A 20,973-nucleotide genomic window follows, 5' to 3' on the forward strand; every position below is an offset into this window, starting at 1 on the left:
CTCCCCTGCACCCCGCTGCTCCCCAGTAAGGGTGGCTGGGCTCCGGGCGCCCTTGAGACCCCTAGCCAGACTATGCATGCTTAGGGAGCTTAGCTCAGGCCTGGCTGCTCATCTGGGCTTTGAAACTTGTTTGATGCATAGCCATGACAGCTGCTCCTGGAGAGCCCTCAAAGCTCTGCACATCGCAGCAGCTGTTCCAGCCAAGGGCAATCTGGACTTCAGGAACCCTGGAGGTTCTCTCTAGGTCATCAAAATCCCCTTCCAAATTTGGGATTTAGGTTTCCCTCATTGGGAAGTTTATATTGCTCTCAGCAGTTCCACATCAGGCATAGTTAGGAAGAATGGCAGCTCTGTGGGTAGGCAGAACTGAGCATACTCATCTCAGGGCCTGGGGTTGAAGCCAGTCTTGATGGAGGATGCCTGCCCTGGACTTCAGCCTCAGGTCCTCAGGGATCTGAGCCCCAAGATTTAGCATGTCAAAATCTAAAGAACTGGGACTGGCCAGGCACAGTGGCACAACCCTGTAATTCCTGGGATTCAGGAGGCTGAGGCAGGAGGATCACAAGGCCAGATTTGAGATTTGGCAACTGAGATTCAAAAAAAAAAAAAAAAAAGTGCTGGGGATGTAGCTCAGTGGTAGAATGCCTCAGTGTTCCAGTATCACAAAATAAAAACAAAAGAACTTTGGAATTGGGCATGATGTAATCCTGTAATCCCAGCTACTCAGGAGACTGAGATGGCTTCAAACTATGAAAAATTAAAAAGGGTTGGAGATGTGGCTCAGTGGTAAAGCACTTCTGGGTTCAATCCCCAATACCAGAAAAAAAAAAAAAAAAAAAAAAAAAAAGTAGGGATGATAGCTGCAGTCACTTGGTTAGATAGGTTAGTGACAGGTGTGGCTATAAAACAGGTTGAAAAAAACCAGAGGGTGTCTCCACAGCTTCTCTGAAAAGCTGGCTCGGATATTCATAGTCACAGGAACCCCCATCTTTTTAATCACTGAACTATACCCTCAATTTTTTTTTTTTTTTTTGGTACTAGGGATTAACCAAAATGCACATCACCACTGAGCCACATTCTCAGGCCTTTTTTATTTTGTATTTTGAGACAGTTTCTTCTCAATTGCTTAGGACCTCACTAGATTGCTGAGGCTAGTAGTGAACTTTTGATCCTCTTGTCTCAGCCTCCAGTCACTGGGATTATTATAGGCATGTACTACCATGCTTATTTTTTTTAAATTTTAAGACAGGGTCTTGCTAAATTGCCGAGGCTGTCCTCAAACTTGAAATATTCCTGCCTCAGCTTCAGGGATTACAGGTGTGTGCCACAACACCCAGCAGGAACCCTCAATTTCATGTCATAAGAAACGCCTGCATTGCTGACAGCAGATACTATGGTCCAGAGCAGTCCGTATAGAGGCATAGAGAATACCACCAAGCAGAGAGGGAGGGTTACAAGTGCCTTTCCTGGTGTGGGGAAACCAACCCAATGCTGAACGTGATTGATGAAAGGGCTGGCTCCCCTAGATAAAAAAAAGCTTTTGCCCAGGCCAAGCGCAGTGGCACACACCTATAGTCCCAGCAGCTCAGGAGACCAAGACAGGAGGCTCATGAGTTCAAAGCCAGCCTCAGCAACAATGAGGTGCTAAACAACTGAGACCCAGTCTCCAAATGAGATACAAAATAGGGCTGGGGATGTGGCTCAGTGCCCCTAAATTCAATCCCTGTTCCAAAAAAAAAAAAAGCTTTGATGTATTGGGTGCACATAATTAAGAGCTTCCCACAGTCCATTATGCTTGTGTTCACCTGAAGAGCTGTCCATGCTGAGTGTCAGATTCAGCTAATTAGGCTGCTTGTGACTGCTGCTCGGTGCTGGAACACCAGCATCTTCCCTGAGGCATCAGTGGTGGGGCCAATCTGTTTTCAAGAGTGCCTACCCTACACTAGTCTGGCACATACATACCCTATCTGGCCTTTGGAAACTTGGGGCCTTGTGAGGTTCTCATGGCTTTCTGAAAACCTATACTTGGAGCTTTTGCATTTACTTCTCTCTCCCTCACAAAACTATAGTTATGCTCAATCACTCAAAGGCATCACTGAGGAGGCTGGGGGTGGACCTGTGTCTTGGAAGTTCATCCTATTTTCAAATGTTTAAGGGCCAGGCTTGCCCTAAGAAAATGTGACCATCCACAAAAGCCACTAAGTCTAGAACAAGTTTCAAGAAAAGGCTGCCTTCCCTGATTATATACAAAATCTATGGAGCTCAAGAATTATTAGGCCAGATAAGGCAATATGAGAACCTATCGAGTCACCTGGTCTTCAGAAAAGTCTCTGCCACCCAGGCATACTTTCTGTCTTCCTCAAACATGGTCTCTTCCCTGGTGCTGGAGACAAGGATGGGATGACACTATCAAGAATAGAAAGCCCTGCAATATCCTGGAGAACCCTCTCAGCAGTTGAGAAGACAGAAGGTAAGTGGAGTTATGGATGATTTTCCATGTAGTCTTAAAACATGTTAAACTCTCAAACTTAAAAATCTGAACATGAAGCCAGGACCAGTGGTATATGCCAATGGTTAAGTGCCCCTGGATTCAATCCTCCATACATATATATATATATATATATATATATATATATATATATATATATATATATATATATATATATAAATCTGAACTTGATGTTGGGAGTATGGTTCAGTGGTAGAGTGCTCACCTAGCATTCTGAGGCCCTGGATTAGTCCCTAGAATTGCAAAAACAAATAAGCAAAAAAACTAACCATGAATGATGGGGACAAGAAAATAGCATAAAATACTGCTTATTAAAAAAACACCAGACCTGACTAGCTCAGACTTGCTTTACCCACCCACTCATCTAGGAATAAAGAGACACAGGACACCCATTTTTTCAAGGTATTTCTTTTGTAAAGGAGCCAGATTTGGCAACTAGACTGAAAATCTTCCAAAATTCTGTACAAATGTGTAATATACAAATATACACAAGGCTTCTGCCAAGAAAAGACATCACAGGACAAATGACAGAGGTGGCTTCAGTGTCACTTACCACCTAGGGCATCTCAAACCCCCAGGAAGGAGGGATCACAACATAGATTACACATGTAAAATACACTACATTACACTATGTACACGGAAGTATAAAAAGCCCACTGTCCCCCTCTGGTCTATTCACAAGGCCCTAGGACAGGAAGGAAGGCCATTTACCAGATAACCACATAAGGGAGCTCTTTTTAAGTGGGAGGGAGAACCCTGAAGAATGAAGTGGTTCACCCTAACACACTATTAACAGCACAAGGCATGCCCTTAGGCATAAGAGTGAATTCAGGACATGATCCACTCTCCTTGCACTCCTTGGAGCTCCTTGTCATTTCTCTCTTACAATCTCACTCCATTTCAGTGAATCGAGCAAACATGGCTTTCCGGACAGCATCTTTGTAGGAATCGGCACCTGACAACCCATATGCACTGCCTTTGGCTCCCAGGCCAGCTCCCTTTAGCCGGACTTGAGCCTGAGGAAACAAAACCAACCAAACAACTGTTAGCAGCTGGCAGGTAGAGTGTGGATTATTTCCATCTCTCATCCAACCCATTTCTTACCAAGCAGGACCACCCACCAGGAGATGCTAAGTTTATATGAAGGCAAGGATTCTAGGCTGGAGACCTGGGATAGGTTTAAAGACTGGAATAATAAAATGGACTACAGAAAACAGCTAAGTGAAGCCATATCCCATCCTCATGACTGCTCAAGGAAGTATCTATGCTTTGTAAGAACCCAAAGCACTCCAGTGAAGCCTGGGGCAGACCTGATAATTATAGGCATAAATTACCACAGGATAGCCAATGTCAGCAAAACTCACATGCAAAGGATAAACATGGTCTGTAAATGTCTAAGCTGAACTGTGTCAGGACAGTGTGGAAGCAATCACTGGTAGGTGGAGCTCTTGCTTAGGCCAGTGCATGAGGGCCTATGATCCTGAAATTATGTCTCAATCTGGACTATGACCAATTTAGGGACTGGGGGTGGGGGTAGCACTGAGGATTGAACCTAGAGGGTCTCAATCACTGAGATACACTCCAGGCTTTCCTCGAATTTGTGATCCTCCTCCTTCAGCCTCCCAAATCACTGGTGTATGCCAGCACACGCGACTTAAATTTTAATTTTGAAAGATATAAGGAGGGTGACAACATGACTGGCAAGTCTTATGCTAAGGTAAAGCTGCTAGTATATCCCAGGCTTTTTGGGCACTTTTATCTCTTCTCATTTCTTCAACAAGGCCTATAAACCCAGCATCTAGATGATGCCCATTCCTATTGCTTACCTCAATGGGAGCTGTGATGCCTTGACACTTTCTTCCCAAGCCCGAGCCTTCCCGCCAGCCCATGGCCTGCAGCATCTTGTTGCCAATGTTACTGTGGTCAATGCCATCTTTGGTGGGCTGCTCGTAATTCCTGCCAGTGGCAAACACACAGTTACTTAAAACAGCTAGAGCCCCAGCTAATGAACTGGAAAATGGTGCACATCACATACACAGTGCCAGCATCAAACTGCTTCTTGCGTTTGGGCTCTGGAGGTTCTGGAATGCCATACTTCTCTCGTCTTTCTGCAGCCCGATCTCGATATTTCATCTACATGGAAGAAAAAACAGTATTAGAAATACTCAGACTCCAGCCTGTTAATAGTTAAATGCATTTAGACTATTTTTAATCTGGAGCATGGCTTTTTATAAAGTTTTTATTTTACATTATTATTTATTTTATTTTTTTTAGGTACTGGGGATTGACTCAGAGGTGCTCAAATACTGAGCCACAACCCTAGTCCTTTTTATTTTTGATAAGGTCTCTCCAAGTTGCCTAAGGCCTTGCTAAATTGCTGAGGCTGGCCTCGACACTGAGATCCTCCTGCCTCAGCCTCTTGAGTTGCTGGGATCACAGACATGTATCACAACATCCAGCAGTATAAAGCCTGGCTTTTTTTTTTTTTTAGTACTGGGAATTAAACCCAGGGGTGCTTAATCACTAAGCTACATCCCCAGGCCTTATTTATTTTGAGACAGGATCTTGCTAAGTTACCTAGGGCCTTACTAAGTTGCTGAGGCTGTCTTTGAACTTGTGATCCTCCTGCATCAGCCTCCTGAGCTGCTAGGATTACAGGTATGTGCTACTGTGCCCAGCTATAGAGTTTTGGCTTTTGTGTCTTTATAAAAAAATTTTTTTTAAGAGCTGGGGTTGTGGCTCAGTGCTTGCCTAGCATGTGTGAAGCACTGGGTTTGATTCTCAGCACCACATATAGGTAAATAAATGAAGGTCAACCAACTAAAAAACTATCTATCTATCTATCTATCTATATAGTTGTAGACAGACACAGTACCTTAATTTTACTTTATTATTATTTTTTAATGTGGTGCTAAACTCAGTGCCTTACATCTGTTAGGCAAGCACTCTACCAATGAGCTACTCCCAGCCCTTGGGCCTGGTTTTAAGTTCCAAATTCAATGAGGCTTCCAGACCTACCCAACAGTCCCTGGGGAGACGGCACCATAACCAGTGGGAAAAAGGGAGAAGCAAAAGCCTTAAAATATAGACACTTCAGGGGCTGGGGTTGTGGCTCAGCGGTAGAGCACTTGCCTTGCACCTGCAAGACCCTGGGTTCGATCCTCAGCACCACATAAAAATATATAAGTGAAATAAAGGTATTGTGTCCAACTACAACTAAAAAAATAATTAAGACACTTCAAAATTTTCTCAGGATAGAAAATTTCTAACCCACAGTCTTTATTTGCATTTAAAACCCTGTCCAGGACTGCGGTTGTGGCTCAGTGGTAGAGCACTTTGTTCAGCATGTGTGAGGCACTGGTTTTAATCCTTAGCACCATATAAAAAAGTAAACTAATAAAATAAAGTTTAAAAAATTACAACAACAACATAAATCCCTGTCTGAAGCAGCCATGGTGATGCAAGCTTGTAATTCCAGCAACTCTGGAGACCATGCCAGGAGAACTGCAAGTTTGAAGCCAGCCTCAGCAATGTAGCAAGAATCTGTCTCAAAATAATTTTAAAAAGGGGCTGGGGATATAGCTCAGAGGTAAAGTATGCCTGGGTTCTATATTCAGTACTGGAGGAAAGCAAAACAAAATAAACAACCCACCCCAGGCTGCCTAGTCCCCAATCTGCCTTATCAACCACCAGCACCAAATGCTTGCCCATTATTGCAGCTTTCTATCATTGTGTTCGGCCTTGCATGCCATGCCCTGCCTATGCCTTCCTTCTGTATCATCTGTAATCAACTCATGTCTTGCTAGCTCCTAAGCCTGTTTAAAGCCTCCCTCATCACCCATGAAGGCTTCCCTGGCTAGGCCAAATAAGAACATTCTTCCCTTGAAAAAAAACAAGTGTTTGTCACCAGTGAGTATTTGACATTTTGTACCTATAAGCAGTCTTGAAGTTGTGCTGGTCTTGTGTACCACCGTGAAGGTACAGTGTGGGGCTCACAAATACATAAAGCCTGTGTCCAGTCTACATGAGCTACAATGGTTAGGTGACAAGTGTGTTAGAAATCTTTTTATCCTGCCCCAGGGACCTGAAATTAAATGCTACAAATAAAAGTTAAAGGCAATCTGGGCACGGTGGTATATACCCACAGTCCTAGCTACTCAGGAGGCTGAGGGAGAAGGATGGCTTAAGACTAAGAGTTCAGGGACAGCCTGGGTAACATAGCAAGACCCAGTTTCAACCAACCAACCAAAGCAAAATCAAAACAAAAACTTCTAAAGGTAGATTTCCCGAGATAGTCTTCCTAGTGGCACATTGTTTCTGATTCACCTCTCTCTCCCTCAGCTCCAAGGCTTCCAGCTCCTGTTCACTCAGCCTGGATCGTCGGTAGATGTCCATGTTTTGCTATACACAAGAGATTTTATAGACACAGTTAGAATTCAGGCCATCCTAATGTGAGATGTCATAACATTAGTACTATCTATTGTGTTCTAAATGCCAAAACATAATTCAATACACCATGGCATCAAAACCAGCATCTGCAGAGTGTGGAGATGTAAGGCTCCCCTCCATTCTATACTTCCATATAACCATTCAACAGAGGAATTCACCAAACCTTCACCAAGGTCAGGGCACTCTCATCATCTCACTACCTTCCCCATTTCCAATCAGCTTCTGGGAAGCAAGCGAGGTCACCTTGTGTAAGTCTGAGAGCTGCTGGTGCCTGACCAGGGCATCTTTGTTTGGGAACTGGCGACGGCAAAGCAGGCAGGCCATCTTCTTCCAGTCAGCCAGCTTCTCTTCCTCACTCTCAAGTCTCTCTACCAGCTCCTCCTCATTGTCACTGTCACCACTATAAGCAGCAACCAGACCCCTCTGGGGACAAAAGAATGGGTCATTGGAAATGCACAACAGGAAGACAAAAATTGCTATGTATATGGATAAAGTGATGCCTAATCCAAAACTTGAGAAAATCCTCATTACTGTGTCATCCTTCAGTATAGTGAATTATATTTTATTCATCAACTGTATAGAGCAGTCCTTAAGTATGGGGCCCAATAACCTCCTGGTACTAACCCTCCTGGAACCCAAGAAACATGGTCTTGGATGGGTGTTTTCAAACCACCAATCATGTACAAAACCCTCCAATACAACAGATCAAGAGTAACAGCCAGGCTGGACCAACATCTACCCAATACAGGTTTTTCTTATCTAATTTTTCTCTTTTCACACCATTAAAACTTCTATTTACAGATGAAACAAAACTCAATTAACGGAGCTTAGAATTTGGGCTTCATTATTGCTTCACCTCACCTGTTTTCAAACATAGAAAACAAATCCCTTGTAATGGACTCTCTATATAGAAACTGTTCCAAATACCCACAAAGATCACAACCATTTTTAAGTAGAAATCACATTAGCCAAGATGTAGTTGAAACTCAAATCCACACACAAATTACATATATGATCTTTAAAATGCAAGTGATATTTTCTTACTTTGAGGGGATTCTCCTCATCTCCATTTCGTACCAATTCTGGGATGAGCTGCTGCCTTTCAGCTAAGGCTCCCTGGGAAACAGAATAAGCGATAAGCCTCAAGTTTTACATAGGCTCCCACTAGGAAGTGCGATCATTCCTATCATTACCTTCTTTTCAAAGAGAGCAAAGCCAGCATCTGCTGCAGCAGATTCTCTCCTTTCTTCTTCCCTCAAGGAATTGACTGGTTGAAAGCTGTTTTTAAAATTTTCTTTTTGCTTGTTTAAACTCTTAGCCCAGCGTTCCATGTCTTTGGCAATCTAATGTCAAACAACAAGCACCACCAGAAAACATTCAGTACCTTGTACCACTGCAATGAACCATTAAGGATCTTATCTCAATCAAATGAGGTATAACAAACCCTCTTTTACCTCTTCCTACAAATATTTCCATAGATACCATAATATATAAACACATGAAAACTTCTTGAAAGCCCATGACACTTCCAGGATGGTTTTGTTTTGTTATGTCGGGCTTCAAACCCAGGTTCTTACACATTAGGCAAGTGTTCTACCACTGAGCTAAATCCCTTCTTTTTTTTTGGTACCAGGGATTGAACCAAAGAGTCCTTAGCCACTAAGTCATATCCCCAGCCCCTTTTAGTTTTTCAAACAGTTTCTCACTAGGTTGTTTACACTATCCTTGAATTTGTGATCCTCCTGCCTCAGCCTCCTGAGTTGCTGGGATTACAGGAGTGCAGCATCACGCCTGGCTCAGTCCAGTTTTTAAGAATCTAAATAAAGCTGACAAAAGTGCTATAACACAAAAATAAAGAAGTAAGCTGTTCAGACAACCCAAGGAGAGAATTAAGGGTCCCAGGGTGGTCATATTCTTACCTGTTGGGCTGTTTTGCTCTTGGGTTTCTCCTTCTTCTCCTTCCCCTCTTTTGTGGGAGGCAGACCCGTCTGCTGGTGGGAGGTAGTCTCCGCAGCTGGCACATAGGTCTCCTTTTCTCCATCCCAGTAAAGATACTGCTGTGTTAAGGAATTATAGTAGTACTAGAAGAAAAAAAAAAAAAAAAAGTACAATTAATGAAGGTTTCTGATGTTTGTCAACTTTCTTTTTTTTTTTTTTTTTTAATGGTATGAAAGATTGAACCCAGGGCACTATGTCCACTAGGCAAGTGTTCTACCACTGAGTTACGTCTCAAGCCCTGCTATGTAAATTTAAAAGAAATATTTCGTCAGGTCAATGACAAACGGCAGGTTAATATTGTTTTTGTCAAAAAAAAAAAAAAAAAAAATTAGACTCAAGCTGGATGTGGCAGTGCACACCTGTAATCCCAGTGACTTGAGAGGCTGAGGTAGGAGGATTGCAAATTAAAAGCTGGTACCAGCAGCTTAGTGAGGCCCTAACCAACTTGGTGAGACCTGTCACAAAAATTAAAAAAAAAAAAAAAAAAAAAAGGGGGGGGGGGAGGTGGTTCAGTGGTAAAGTGCCCTTGGGTTCAATCCCCAGTACGCTGGTACCCACCCCCCACAAGAAAACCATAAAAATATTGCAAACTAGTGATATTTCCTACTTATAAATGACCTGTGATACACCTTGGAATACTTGAGTATGATGAGTCAACTAGCAAAGCAATGTGAAACTTCTAGGGTTAAAGTAAAATATGATTTCTTCTACCAAAGAGTCTACCCAGGGCTGGGGATATAGCTCAGTTGGTAGAGTGCTTGCTTGCCTTGCATGCAAGAGGCCCTGGGTTCAAACCCCAGCACCACCAAAACAAACAAACAAACAAACAAAAACCAAAATCTACCCAAATAGCACTGTCTCACTCCTTTACAGAGACAACACCATTTACACAAGCCAGGTAGCCAGAACAGATGGACATGAGACGCACATCTTCTGTGAAAACTAGTTAATAGCTCTTCACTAGGCTCAGTCATGTAGAATCCTTTGGATCTCCAGGAAACCAGAGTGTGAACATTAGCTAGGGAGCCTAGAAGGAGGTATGGTAAAGAAACCTGAACTTAACAGAAGTTACAACAGAGTACAGATGGCATCTTACTCTCCTTTATTTTTGTCACTCACTACCTGCTCAACAGGGACAAAAGAGACAGTGTCAGTTTTGTTTCCTCTGGGGAAGGAAACAGAAGTACACCAAGGAGAGATGTTAGGGAAATGGCCAGACTGCACAAATTAGAGTGAAAGAACTGCAGACTGGTGGCACACAGCTTCACACTTCCCTTCTCAGAATCCACAAGCTCTCAATGCCAAGTTCTTGTTAAAAGTACTTATTTTACTATTCTATACATATAGTTGCTGGTTATAAAATATTTATTTATGGAGTGTTAAAGTTGCTTTTCTTTCTTGCTTTTTATTTTGCAGTGCTGGGGATTGAATCAAGGACCTTATACATGCAAGGCAAGCACTCTACTGAGCTACATCGCCAGCCCTGCTTTCCTATTTTATAAGTTATGTACATCACTAAAAATAAAGCATCACTACACAGACCTGTTAAATTTCTATCCTCAATACAGAAGCATGCTAAGTAAAAGAAGCTGGTATGATGGTGCTGTAATCCTAGCATCTCAGCAGGCTGAGGCAGGAGAATCTCAAGTATGAGGCCAATCTCAGCACCTTAGTGAGATCCTAAGCAACTTAGTGAGAACCTGTCTTAAAACAGAAAATGAGGGTTGGGGATATGGCTCAGTGGTAAAGTACCCCTGGGTCCAATCCCTAGTATCCCCTCCTCTCTGGAAAAAAATTGAAAGAAGTTGTATACAAAAGGACACACAGTGTTAGATTCCGTGTATATGCAATGTCTAAAACAGGTAAATCCACAGGGACAAAAAATAGATTAGTGATTACTGGGCAGAGGTGGGGAGGGAATATGGAGTAACTATTTAATGGGTATAGGGTTTCTCCTTCGGGTGATGAAAATATTCTGGAATTAAGACAGTGGCATGACAGTAGGAATACAGTAAAAACTACTCAGTTACAAACTCTAAATGGTTAAAATGGTGGTTTCTGTTTTTTATGTGTATTTTATCTCAGTTGAAAAAAAAAAAAAAACAAGGAGAAAACCACAATTAAAATCTTCTAGCTAGGTCTTTACAAAAATCTTTTTTGGGGTACTGGTCACTTGATCACTGAGCCACTTCCCCAGCCCTTTTCGTATTTTATTTAGACTCAGGGTCTCACTGAGTTGCTTACTTAGGGCCTCAATAAGTTACCAAGGCTGGCTTTGACCTTATGATCCTCCTGCCTCAGCTCCCGAGCTGCTGGGATTATAGGTATGCATACTGTGCCTGGCTCTTTACATAAACCTTGACAAAATTATCTCTGATAACAAAAATCAGAATAGTGGTTACCAAAGGGAAAGAGTGCTGACTGGCAAGAGGTTTGAGGGACCTTTCAGGTAGGCCGAGAATGTCCTCAGTGATGGTATAAATATGTTATCCATGCAAATTTTGGAAGAATTGTACACTTCAGTCTTTTTGTGTGTGTGTGGCCCTAGGGATTAAACCCAAAGGTGCTTTACTACTGAGCTACATCCCTAGCTATTTTTATTTCTGAAAACTTTTATTTATTTAGGAACCAGGAATTGAACTCACTGGCACTTATCACTGAACTTCATCCCCATCCCTTTTTCATTTTGAGATAGGGTCTCAGTAAGTTGTTGAGGTTGGCTTTGAATTTGCAATCCTCCTGCCTCAGATTCTCTGTGCCAGGTTTTAGCCACTTTTACTTTGAGACCGAGTCTAACTTGTCTAGGGTGGCCTTGGATTTGAAATCCTCTTGCCTCAGCTTCCCAAGTTAGTTAGAATTATTACAAGAATGTGTCACTATCCTGGCCACACTTGAATCTTGTGTATTTCTTTACATGAACATTATACCTCAAGACTTTTTTTTTTTTTTTTTAATGGTACTGGAGATTAAACCTAGTGCCTTGTACATGCTAGGCAAGCAATCTAACACTAAGCTACATCTTCAGTCCTCAAAACATTTTTTAACCTTAAAAAAAAAAAAAAAAATGTAAATCCTAAAATAAAAATTACACCTTGGTGGCTTTGAAGGACTTTTTTTTTTTTTGGTGCTGGGGATTGAACCTAGGACCTTGAGCATGGGAGGCAAGCACTCTACTAATTGACCTTTATTTCCAGTCCATATCTTGGAGGCTTTGAAGAAGTTAAAACTTATCTTGGGACTCAGTGATACAGCATGCTCAAGGCCCTAGATCATCTGATCCCCAACACCACACACACATAAAATCCCCAAACAAACAATAAAAACAACTTATGTGAGTTACATACTCCTAACCAGGGAATATTTTATCTCATGCCTCAGAAATATACTAAGTGAAACTAAGGTACTTCTATTGAAGCTGAGAGGTAAAACAGCAAACTTACTTGTGAGTTGGGGTCATAGTAGAGCCCTGTTGTTGGATCATAATAATATCCTGAAGATTCATCATACTGGTAAGTGGATGTGTCAGGTACCGCTGCAAAGACAAAATTCAGCACATAGTCATTCCAGGCAAGAAACTGGCTATATTTCTAAGCCAGTAAGATGAAGCAGGTCTTAATGTTCTTTCTCACATCCCCAAGTGTCCCTCTGATACCCACAATGGGAGAGGAACTTTTATTAAACAAAGACATAACTAGGACCTTCCAACTGTGAACAGTCCCATGAGGTTTGGCTTACCATATTTGGTACCAGGAACTACACCAGTGGGGGAAGCAGCTGGGGCCTGTGTACTTGTGCTAGTGCTAGGCTGTGCTTCCTCAGTCTGGAAAGAACAGCAGCTTCAATATAATTTCAACTGTAAAGTCTTTTAAGAGAACTAAACCACTGCAATCATCCAGGAGGAAGGGCTCCCCTGACAAGACATACTGCAGCAAGGATCGAAGACAATCCTTCAGCAGAATACATACTAATAACTTTCTTTTTAAGGGTCGAGTTGAAGCATGCACAAAGTATAAACACACTCCATTTGGAGTTTTATATTTAAAACATATGCACATACATACAATAAAATTATAAAACTGGAATGTATATTATTCAATCCTGGTTTATATAGTAGGAAAGACAGTATTTGTACAGCAACACAAAGTTTCCCCAACAGCCTTGCATTCTCTATTTAAGAAGACAGGATTACCGGAGAGCCAGGTGGATTGGAAGTCTGATTATACAACTGGGGACTCTGGGATACCACAGCTGCTGAGGTGGTGTTCACTGCGGTGCCTGATGATAAAGAGGTAAGAAGAGCTTAGGCATTAAACTTCAAGCCAACTCTCTATAACTGTAAAGCCCAATCCAGTCTTCAGTCTTTTATCTCCCCTCAATAATGGTATGAGACTGAACTCGGGCACTTCACCAGTGAGTTATATCCCCAGAGACCTTTTAGTTATTTGAGATAGGGTCTTGCTAAGTTGCTAAAGCTGGCCTCAACCTTGAAATCCTTCTAACTTGGCCTCCTTAGTAGCTAGGATCACAGGTGTGCACAACCATACCCAGCTTAGCCTTCTGTCCTTGTATGTCAGTTCTTACTAATTTAGTTCCTGCTAAGGACCCTGGAATCTATGACACTTTCATCTTCTAAAAATCCTATTTAAATGTAACATTCAAAGTTAAGGATTCTGTATGATGGCTAAGAAGGAAGAAAAAAAAGCTGCATTGGCTCTGGGTTGAGAAGACTGGAGTACAAGGCTTTTATAATTCTGGAACAAAAACTTAAGCAGAGGCTTCTTCACTCTTCTGATATTAGAGCACCACTTTAAAGCCTCTCAGCTCTCTTTGCTCACCTGAACTTCTATAGGCACTTATGAGTTCTAACATGGAGATGTGAAAGAGCTGAATATCAAGAATAAAACTTTTCATTACATACTGGCTCTTTTTTTTTGGGGGGGGGGTGGGGGGAGCGGAGAGGGGGCTAGGGACTGAACCCAGGGCCTTATGCATGCGAGGCAAGCACTCTACCGACTGAGCTATAACCCCAGCCCACATATTTGCTCTTGATGTACTCCAACAACCCTAACCTTCCCCAGAACTTTGGGCACATGGTAACAGCAATGAATATACCTTCATATTCTTGCAGGAATATGAACTTCTGGCTTTGGGTCTAGTTAAGATACCTTGTCATATTTCCTCAACCATAGCTATTTAAATAAAAGCCAAAAAGGAGATGAAGTTTACTACCTGCTGCAGATGATGCATCAGATTCCAATCCTCCAGCCTGTTGTTGATAAAATTGTTGATAATCCTGTGAGTACTGAAGAAAAGCCCACCATTAAATCTGCTATTCTCAGACATACTATACAGAGTAGACACTGAATGATGTTCAAATCCACCTACCTGAGCATATTGGGCATAACCATCTTGTCCAGGCTGCAGGTAACTGTAGTCAACATTGCCTCCTTCGCCACTTTGAGACTGCAAAATGTTAAATGAAAAGCAGTCAAAGATAAACTTAGTGGATATCAAGTAAAAAAGCTTGGAGGCATCCTCTAAAAATTTCAAGAGAGAGAGCTTCTATTTCACATACCACAGGAGAGTTCATTTGGGACCATGAACACATCCCAAGCAAAAAGATCCTTTCTCTTACCTGGGTGGATGACCACTGAGCAGCAGCAATAGCTGTACTAGCCACAGAGAAGGCGCTGACCCGGTTGCCATCTGGGAGGACCAAGTCTCTGAAACCACAAAGATCCAATCATATGATTCTATCTCAGTTTGTCCCAATTAGTGCCCAAATACTACCAAAGGAGTAGTGACTGACACCAGTCTTTTGTCAGCTCTTAAATATGGACAAGGCCACATTTCACAGGGGAAGGGTCTTGGTGGACCAGTTTCTTAGTAGGCAAGTGTCTTTTGTTATATATCACTGCTCTTCTTCAAAGTGCTATCTAAAGACATCTGTTGGATGAGTAATGATATTAGAAAAGGGAAATTTACAGCACTAGACTGAAGCACTATGTACATGAAGTTACTAGCATGCTATGGCATGAAAGGATTATTTCCAGATGGGCTTGCATTATACTGCTACAGTTTGCACAGAACACGTTCTCAACCCATCTGCCATGCTTTGCCTTTGTCCTGGTTTGAAATCATTTCTGGCAACCATTATCAACTGGAATAAGTTCTAAGAGTAGAAAATCAACTCACTCTTAGCCTATAACTAACAAGAAGAGTTATGAACATGGACTTCAAGTACAGTTGGTGAAGCATCAACAAGTGCGCAGATGCAGTAGTTTGAAATAAGGAGAGCAAAGTCACTCACTTTCTGGCACTTTTTGCAAAATCAACTCCAATAGTTTTCCCATCAATTTTCAAAGGAGGATGCAGACTCTGTAATATTTGAAGCAGCTGAGAAGCATCCTAGAGAAGAATGTGAAGAAAAACAATTTTGTCACATAATTCTCTTTCTACCCTCTACTCCATACAATAAATAAGGCCAGCTTTTGCAACTTAGCAAGAAAGACCCTGGGGGTTCAATCCCCAATACTGTCAAAAGAAAAAGGGAAACCAAAACAAAATAAAACCAAACCACCAACAACAGTGATTTCTTTTCTTTTCACCAATGAGTTACATCCCAGTTCTTTTTAATTTTGAACTTCTCACAAGTTGTTGAGCCTGTCCTCAACCTTGTGATTCTCCTGTTTTAGCCCTCCCAAGCCACCAGGAGTATAGGTGTGTACCACTGCACGTGGCTAGTGATTTCCTATTGTGTCTGCAGATATGAAATCTTGAGGAATGAAATACCCCCAGGACATGAAAGTATCCAGTATTAGTAAGGAACAAAAATCAATATAAAATAAAGCCTGAAGGACTAAACTGTGGCTCAAACTTTAGTTCTCTTAAAGCACATGCATTATTTTTGCTACTTATCAAAGACATAAGTCCCTTAATTTAGCACTGAAAAACTGTTTATAAGCATGAACCTTAGACTCCAGGAGCCTCAAATATAATATGATCAAAATTGGATGACTGTTTGCCTCTTTTTTTTTTTTTTTCTGGTACCAGGAATTGAACCCAGGGGTGCTTTAACCACTGAGTCACAGATCCAGGCCTTTTTGGTATCTCATTTAGAGACAGAGTCTTGCTGAGTTGCTTAGGGGCTTATTAAGTTACTGAGGCTCGCTTTGAACTTACAATCTTCATGTCTCAACCTCCTGAGCCACTGGGATTACATGTGTGCCACTATGTTTGCCTCTTAAAACTGTTTCTTTTATTATTTTGGTGCTGGGGATCAAACCCAAGGCTTCCACATGCAAGCACACCATTGAGCTCTATCCCCCAGGGCAAAATTAATTATGTTTAAAAGAAAGATTCAATAGAACCTCACCATTGCAGAAGATAGCTGCACAAATGCAAAGCCTCTGTTCTGCTGGGTCTGTTTGTCTTTTATGAGGCGAATGTTATTGACTGCTAAGGATGCATAAGGAGATAGTGCTGTCATGATGGAATCCACCACAGTGTGCGGAGCTATGTTCCGAAGAATGATTGCTGCGGGTGAATGAGACAAATGGCATAAACGTGCATTCCCACCACCAATGCTTTTCAGGACAGGTTTAAATACAAATAAAATTTATTTTGGGGAGTTCCAGTGAATTTTTCACGCTTACATGGAGAAAATTCCAAAACAAATCTTTTTTTTTTTTTAAATATTCATTTTTAGTTGTAGTCAGACACAATGCCCTTGTTTTATTTATTTATTTATTTATTTATTTGTGGTGCTGAGGATCGAACCCAGGGCCCCGCATATGCTAGGTGAGCACTCTACCACTGAGCCACAATCCCAGCCCCTAAAACAAATCTTTTATGAGACAACCTAAAGCAGCTGTTCATTAAAACAGTACAAAAACTGAAAATTTTCAACTGAGAGCAACTTTTAATACAAAAGTCAAAACTTGAACTTACTATCACAGTAATAATCCACAGACTGAACTGATTCTGTGGTTCCAGGGGGCACTTCCTGTTCAGAATCTAAAAGAAAAATAAACCCCATTTAAAACAAACAAAAATACATTAAAACCCCCAAAGCTTTTACTTTAAACACACCTAATAGTCTTTTTTTAAAAAAAAAATGACTTGTGGCTATAGCAAAATATCATAATTTTGACATGGTTAATGTAGAATGTAAACATTGGGCCAATGCAGAACTGGCATCACACCAACAAAAAGCAGACGCAAAATGCAAACCTAGTGAGCAGACTTAATTCTGGAAAACAAAAAAGGATTTTTCTGTGCTCTCACAATCATCATCAGCATTTACCCAACCTAAGGTAAAAGGCTTAAGGAAACGATACAAGTTACTTATTTGAATGTCCTAAAATCTATTCTTTTCCTCAGGCTCACAGATAATAATTCCATGGTCAAGTTTTATTGTATTTTCCAAAGAGCTGAATCCATACTTACCAAACTTGTCTGCTCCACATCGGAAGCATTTTAGTCTTTTTCTGAAATTATTAAGGCAGCACTGGAAAAAAAAAAAAAAAAGTTTTATCTGTAATTACTTCTCACATTAGGCCAACCTTTCTATCAACAATGTGGGTTAGAGCAATAGGCCATAGGTAAGTCTAGTAACTAATATAAAAAATGCAGAAATTGACCACATAGCCGAGACAAGTGGCATAACCTAAAATTTTATTTATTTATTTTCTGGTACAGAGGATTAAAACCAGGAGTGCTTTTTCACTGAGATACATCCCCAGGGATTTTTATTTTCCATTTTGAGAAGGACCTCAAATTTGCCATCCTTCTGCCTCAGTTTCTTGAATCACTAGGATTATAGGTATGTGCCACCATACCTGGATAATCCCAAAATTTAGAATGTTATTAGACCATGTGAATATTTCCAAGATAAACAAGTTTTGTTATCTTTTGAAGAAGGATTCTATTTGTACATCTATGGTATTGGGAATTTAACCCAGGGACACTATACCACTCAACTACCTAACCCATCAATTTTTATTTCCATTTTGAGATAAGGTCTCACTAAAATGCTGAGGCTGGCAATCCTCTAGTCTTCCTAGCTGCTGAAATACCAATGCATGCCACTGCCCTCAGCATTTTTTTTTTTTTTTTTTGGTGGTGCTGGAGATCAAACCCAGGGCCTTATGCATGAGAGGCAATCACTCTACCAACTGAGCTGTATTCCCAGCCCAACTTTTTTTTAAATATTGAAAGAGTACTGTATACATGCAGACATAGTGTAAACTGAACACTACATAGTCCCCTACTGGAAACATGAAGAAAAAAGAATTTGACTAAAAACTAATTCTCGAAATAGGAATATTAGCTAGGTGCAGGGGCAAACACCTGTAAACTCAGCAACATAAGTGGCTGAGGCAGGAGATCACAAATTTAAGGTCAGCCTGGGGAACTGAGGATGTGGCTCTTGTTTGGCCACAGCCTTCTGAGGCCCTGGGTTCAATCTCCTGCACTGAGTAAAAAAAAAAAAGAGAGGGTGGGGGGTTGGGGGTAGAGCTCAGTGGTAGAGCTCTCCTGGGTTAATCCCTAGTACCACTAAAAACAAACAAAAATAATAAAAAGTAACGTCAAGTTCAAAATGCTGTACTTGTGTCAGGTCCTTGCATCAAGGTTCCCAAGGATTTTCATTAATACAATTTTGTTGGTGGTGGGGTCCTGGGAAGTGACTGAACCCAGGGAATATTCTACCACTGAGCTGCCTCCCTAGCCCTCTTTAATTTTTAAAAAATTTTGAGACAGGGCTGGGGTGGTGGCTCAGTGGTAGAACGCTCGCCTAGCATGTGCGAAGCCCTGGGTTCAAGCCTCAGCACCACATAAAAATAAATAAAATATAGGCATGCTGTCCATCTACAACTACAAAGAAAAAATTAAAAAAAAAAAAAAAATTTTTTTTTTTGAGACAAGATTTTGCGGGGCTGGGGATGTGGCTCAAGTGGTAGCGCGCTCGCCTGGCATGCGTGCAGCCCAGGTTCAATCCTCAGCACCACATACAAACAAAGATGTGTGTCCACCGAAAACTAAAAAATAAAATATTAAAAAAAAAATTCTCTCTTACAAAAAAAAAAAAAAAAAAGATTTTGCTAAAGTTGTTCAGATGGGCCTTGAACTTGTGATCCTATCTCAGCCTTTTGATTAGCTGGGATTAAAGGTGTATACCACTGTGCCTGGTTTCATTAATAAAATTAAGAGGGGCTGGGGATATAGCTCAGCAGGTAGAGTGCTTGCCTTACACGCACAAGGCCCTGGGTTTGATCTCCAGCACCACCAATAAATAATAGATAGATAGATAGAAATAAAATAAAATTAAGAGACTTTAATCTCAGTGCTAGGGAGAGGCTGAGGCAGGAGGACCTCAAATTCAAAGCTAGCCTCAGCAATTTATTAATGCCCTAAGCAATTCAGTGAGAGCCTCAGCAATTTATCAATGCCCTAAGCAATTCAGTGAGACCCTGTTTCTAAGTAAAATATAAAAAGGGCTAGTGAGGACTGGGGTTGTGGCGCAGAGGTAGAGCACCCGCCTATGGCTCAGTGGTTGAGTGCCCCTGGGTTCAATCTCCAGTAAAAATAAAATAAAATAAAAAGGCTAAGCAAGACAAGTGGCACATGACTATAATACTACCTACCCAGGAGTCTGAGGCAGGAGGATCACAAATTCAGGGCCTATCTAATCTCAAAATAAGAAACAAAAAGGACTAGGGATACAGTTTAGTGATAGAGTAAGTACTGCTGGGTTTAATCCCCAGTATTTTGAAAACAAAAAACAAGAGTAACCAGATTCAATAAACAGTAAAGTGAAACACACCTAAAATCTTTTCTTTTTTTTTTTTTTTTTTTTGGTATTTTGTTCAGAGACAAGGTCTTACTGAGTTGCTTAGGACCTTGGTAAGTTGCTGAGGCTGGCTATGAACTTGTGATCCTCCTGCCTCAGCCTTCAGAGCTACTGGGATTTTAGGTGTGTGCCATTGTGCCTGGCCTAAAGTCTTAATTGAAACTCTGGGCTTAAAAACCTGACCACAGGGGGCTGAGGATGTGGCTCAAGAGGTAGCACGCTTGCCTGGCATGCGTGCGGCCCGAGTTCGATCCTCAGCACCACATACAAACAAAGATGTTGTGTCCGCCAAAAACTAAAAAATAAATATTAAAAAAAATTCTAAAAACAAAAACAAAAACAAAAAAACCCCGACCACAGGCTGGGGTTGTGGCTTTAGTAGATAAAGTACTGGCCTAGCATGTGCGAGTCACTGGATTTGATCCTCAGCACCACATTAAGAAAAAAAAAAAAAAAAAAAAAAAAAAAAAAAAGTTGTACCTGTTAAAAACAAAACAAAACAAAAAAACCCTGCACTGCATTCAAACAAATAAAAGTTCCCCCACAAAATATATATAAAAAACTCTACCTTTCCACCTAACAAAATCTCTCAAGTTCTATGGATTCTATCCTCTAATACCAGCACAGAAGGAACCAAGTTAAGTCATAAAGCACAAAAATTACCTTATAATAAATAAGAGCTAGTGATAAACTAATTTCCTTGTTTGTATATCAAACAAACAAACAGAAAAACAGCCAAACTGCAAAGTAGTTTTGTTTATTTGGGAAGCACACATGCTTACCTTGTTACAAAGCCAATCTTCAAACTTAGGTCTGGGATTGCTATAATGCATTGCGATGTGCTTTCCTTGAATCACCAACTTTTTCTGTAAGAAAAAAAGTAATTAGTTATTCCCATTGTGAGGAACATGTGTCCATTTTCCCAGGGCAGAGCACACTTCGGAAAAATCAGTGCTCTGCAATTAAATGGACAACATACGGGGAGGACCAACCACCGCCACCTATACTCTGCCCATCCAATCCTTCAGATAGGCAGTAAGAGAATGGGATGCGGAGTAAAGGTAAACGGAGTCAGGGAGTGCTGAGAAAGCTGCCAAACACTAAACGCTGACATGCACCAGGCCGTGTCTCCAGCAGAGACAGAAGTCCTAACATTCAGCATTGA

The 20,973-nt window shown here is 41.2% G+C and overlaps 1 protein-coding gene and 1 non-coding gene across 2 annotated transcripts in view; one reads left to right on the forward strand and one right to left on the reverse strand.

Moving 5' to 3' along the window:
- Positions 1-2,910: 2,910 nt before the first annotated feature.
- Rbm5 (RNA binding motif protein 5) overlaps positions 2,911-20,973 on the reverse strand; it is a 31,447-nt gene continuing 13,384 nt past the window's right edge. Inside the window, exons 7-25 of the mRNA XM_076868895.2 lie at positions 20,591-20,674; positions 17,405-17,465; positions 16,907-16,972; positions 16,332-16,492; positions 15,267-15,364; positions 14,592-14,679; positions 14,342-14,419; positions 14,186-14,258; positions 13,146-13,231; positions 12,692-12,776; positions 12,397-12,488; positions 8,878-9,039; positions 8,152-8,301; positions 8,003-8,074; positions 7,202-7,381; positions 6,836-6,910; positions 4,545-4,642; positions 4,336-4,465; positions 2,911-3,525 (exon numbers count right to left, since the gene is read on the reverse strand). Coding sequence (XP_076725010.1) covers positions 3,400-3,525; positions 4,336-4,465; positions 4,545-4,642; positions 6,836-6,910; positions 7,202-7,381; positions 8,003-8,074; positions 8,152-8,301; positions 8,878-9,039; positions 12,397-12,488; positions 12,692-12,776; positions 13,146-13,231; positions 14,186-14,258; positions 14,342-14,419; positions 14,592-14,679; positions 15,267-15,364; positions 16,332-16,492; positions 16,907-16,972; positions 17,405-17,465; positions 20,591-20,674 — 1,965 coding nt within the window. The 3' untranslated portion in view covers positions 2,911-3,399. The remainder of the gene's footprint in view (positions 3,526-4,335; positions 4,466-4,544; positions 4,643-6,835; positions 6,911-7,201; positions 7,382-8,002; positions 8,075-8,151; positions 8,302-8,877; positions 9,040-12,396; positions 12,489-12,691; positions 12,777-13,145; positions 13,232-14,185; positions 14,259-14,341; positions 14,420-14,591; positions 14,680-15,266; positions 15,365-16,331; positions 16,493-16,906; positions 16,973-17,404; positions 17,466-20,590; positions 20,675-20,973) is intronic.
- Positions 9,688-9,764, forward strand: Trnaa-ugc (transfer RNA alanine (anticodon UGC)). The gene has a single exon. It is a non-coding gene; the product is annotated as a tRNA-Ala (tRNA).

Source organism: Callospermophilus lateralis, chromosome 10, assembly GCF_048772815.1.
Source record: "Callospermophilus lateralis isolate mCalLat2 chromosome 10, mCalLat2.hap1, whole genome shotgun sequence".
Taxonomy (NCBI): domain Eukaryota; kingdom Metazoa; phylum Chordata; class Mammalia; order Rodentia; family Sciuridae; genus Callospermophilus; species Callospermophilus lateralis.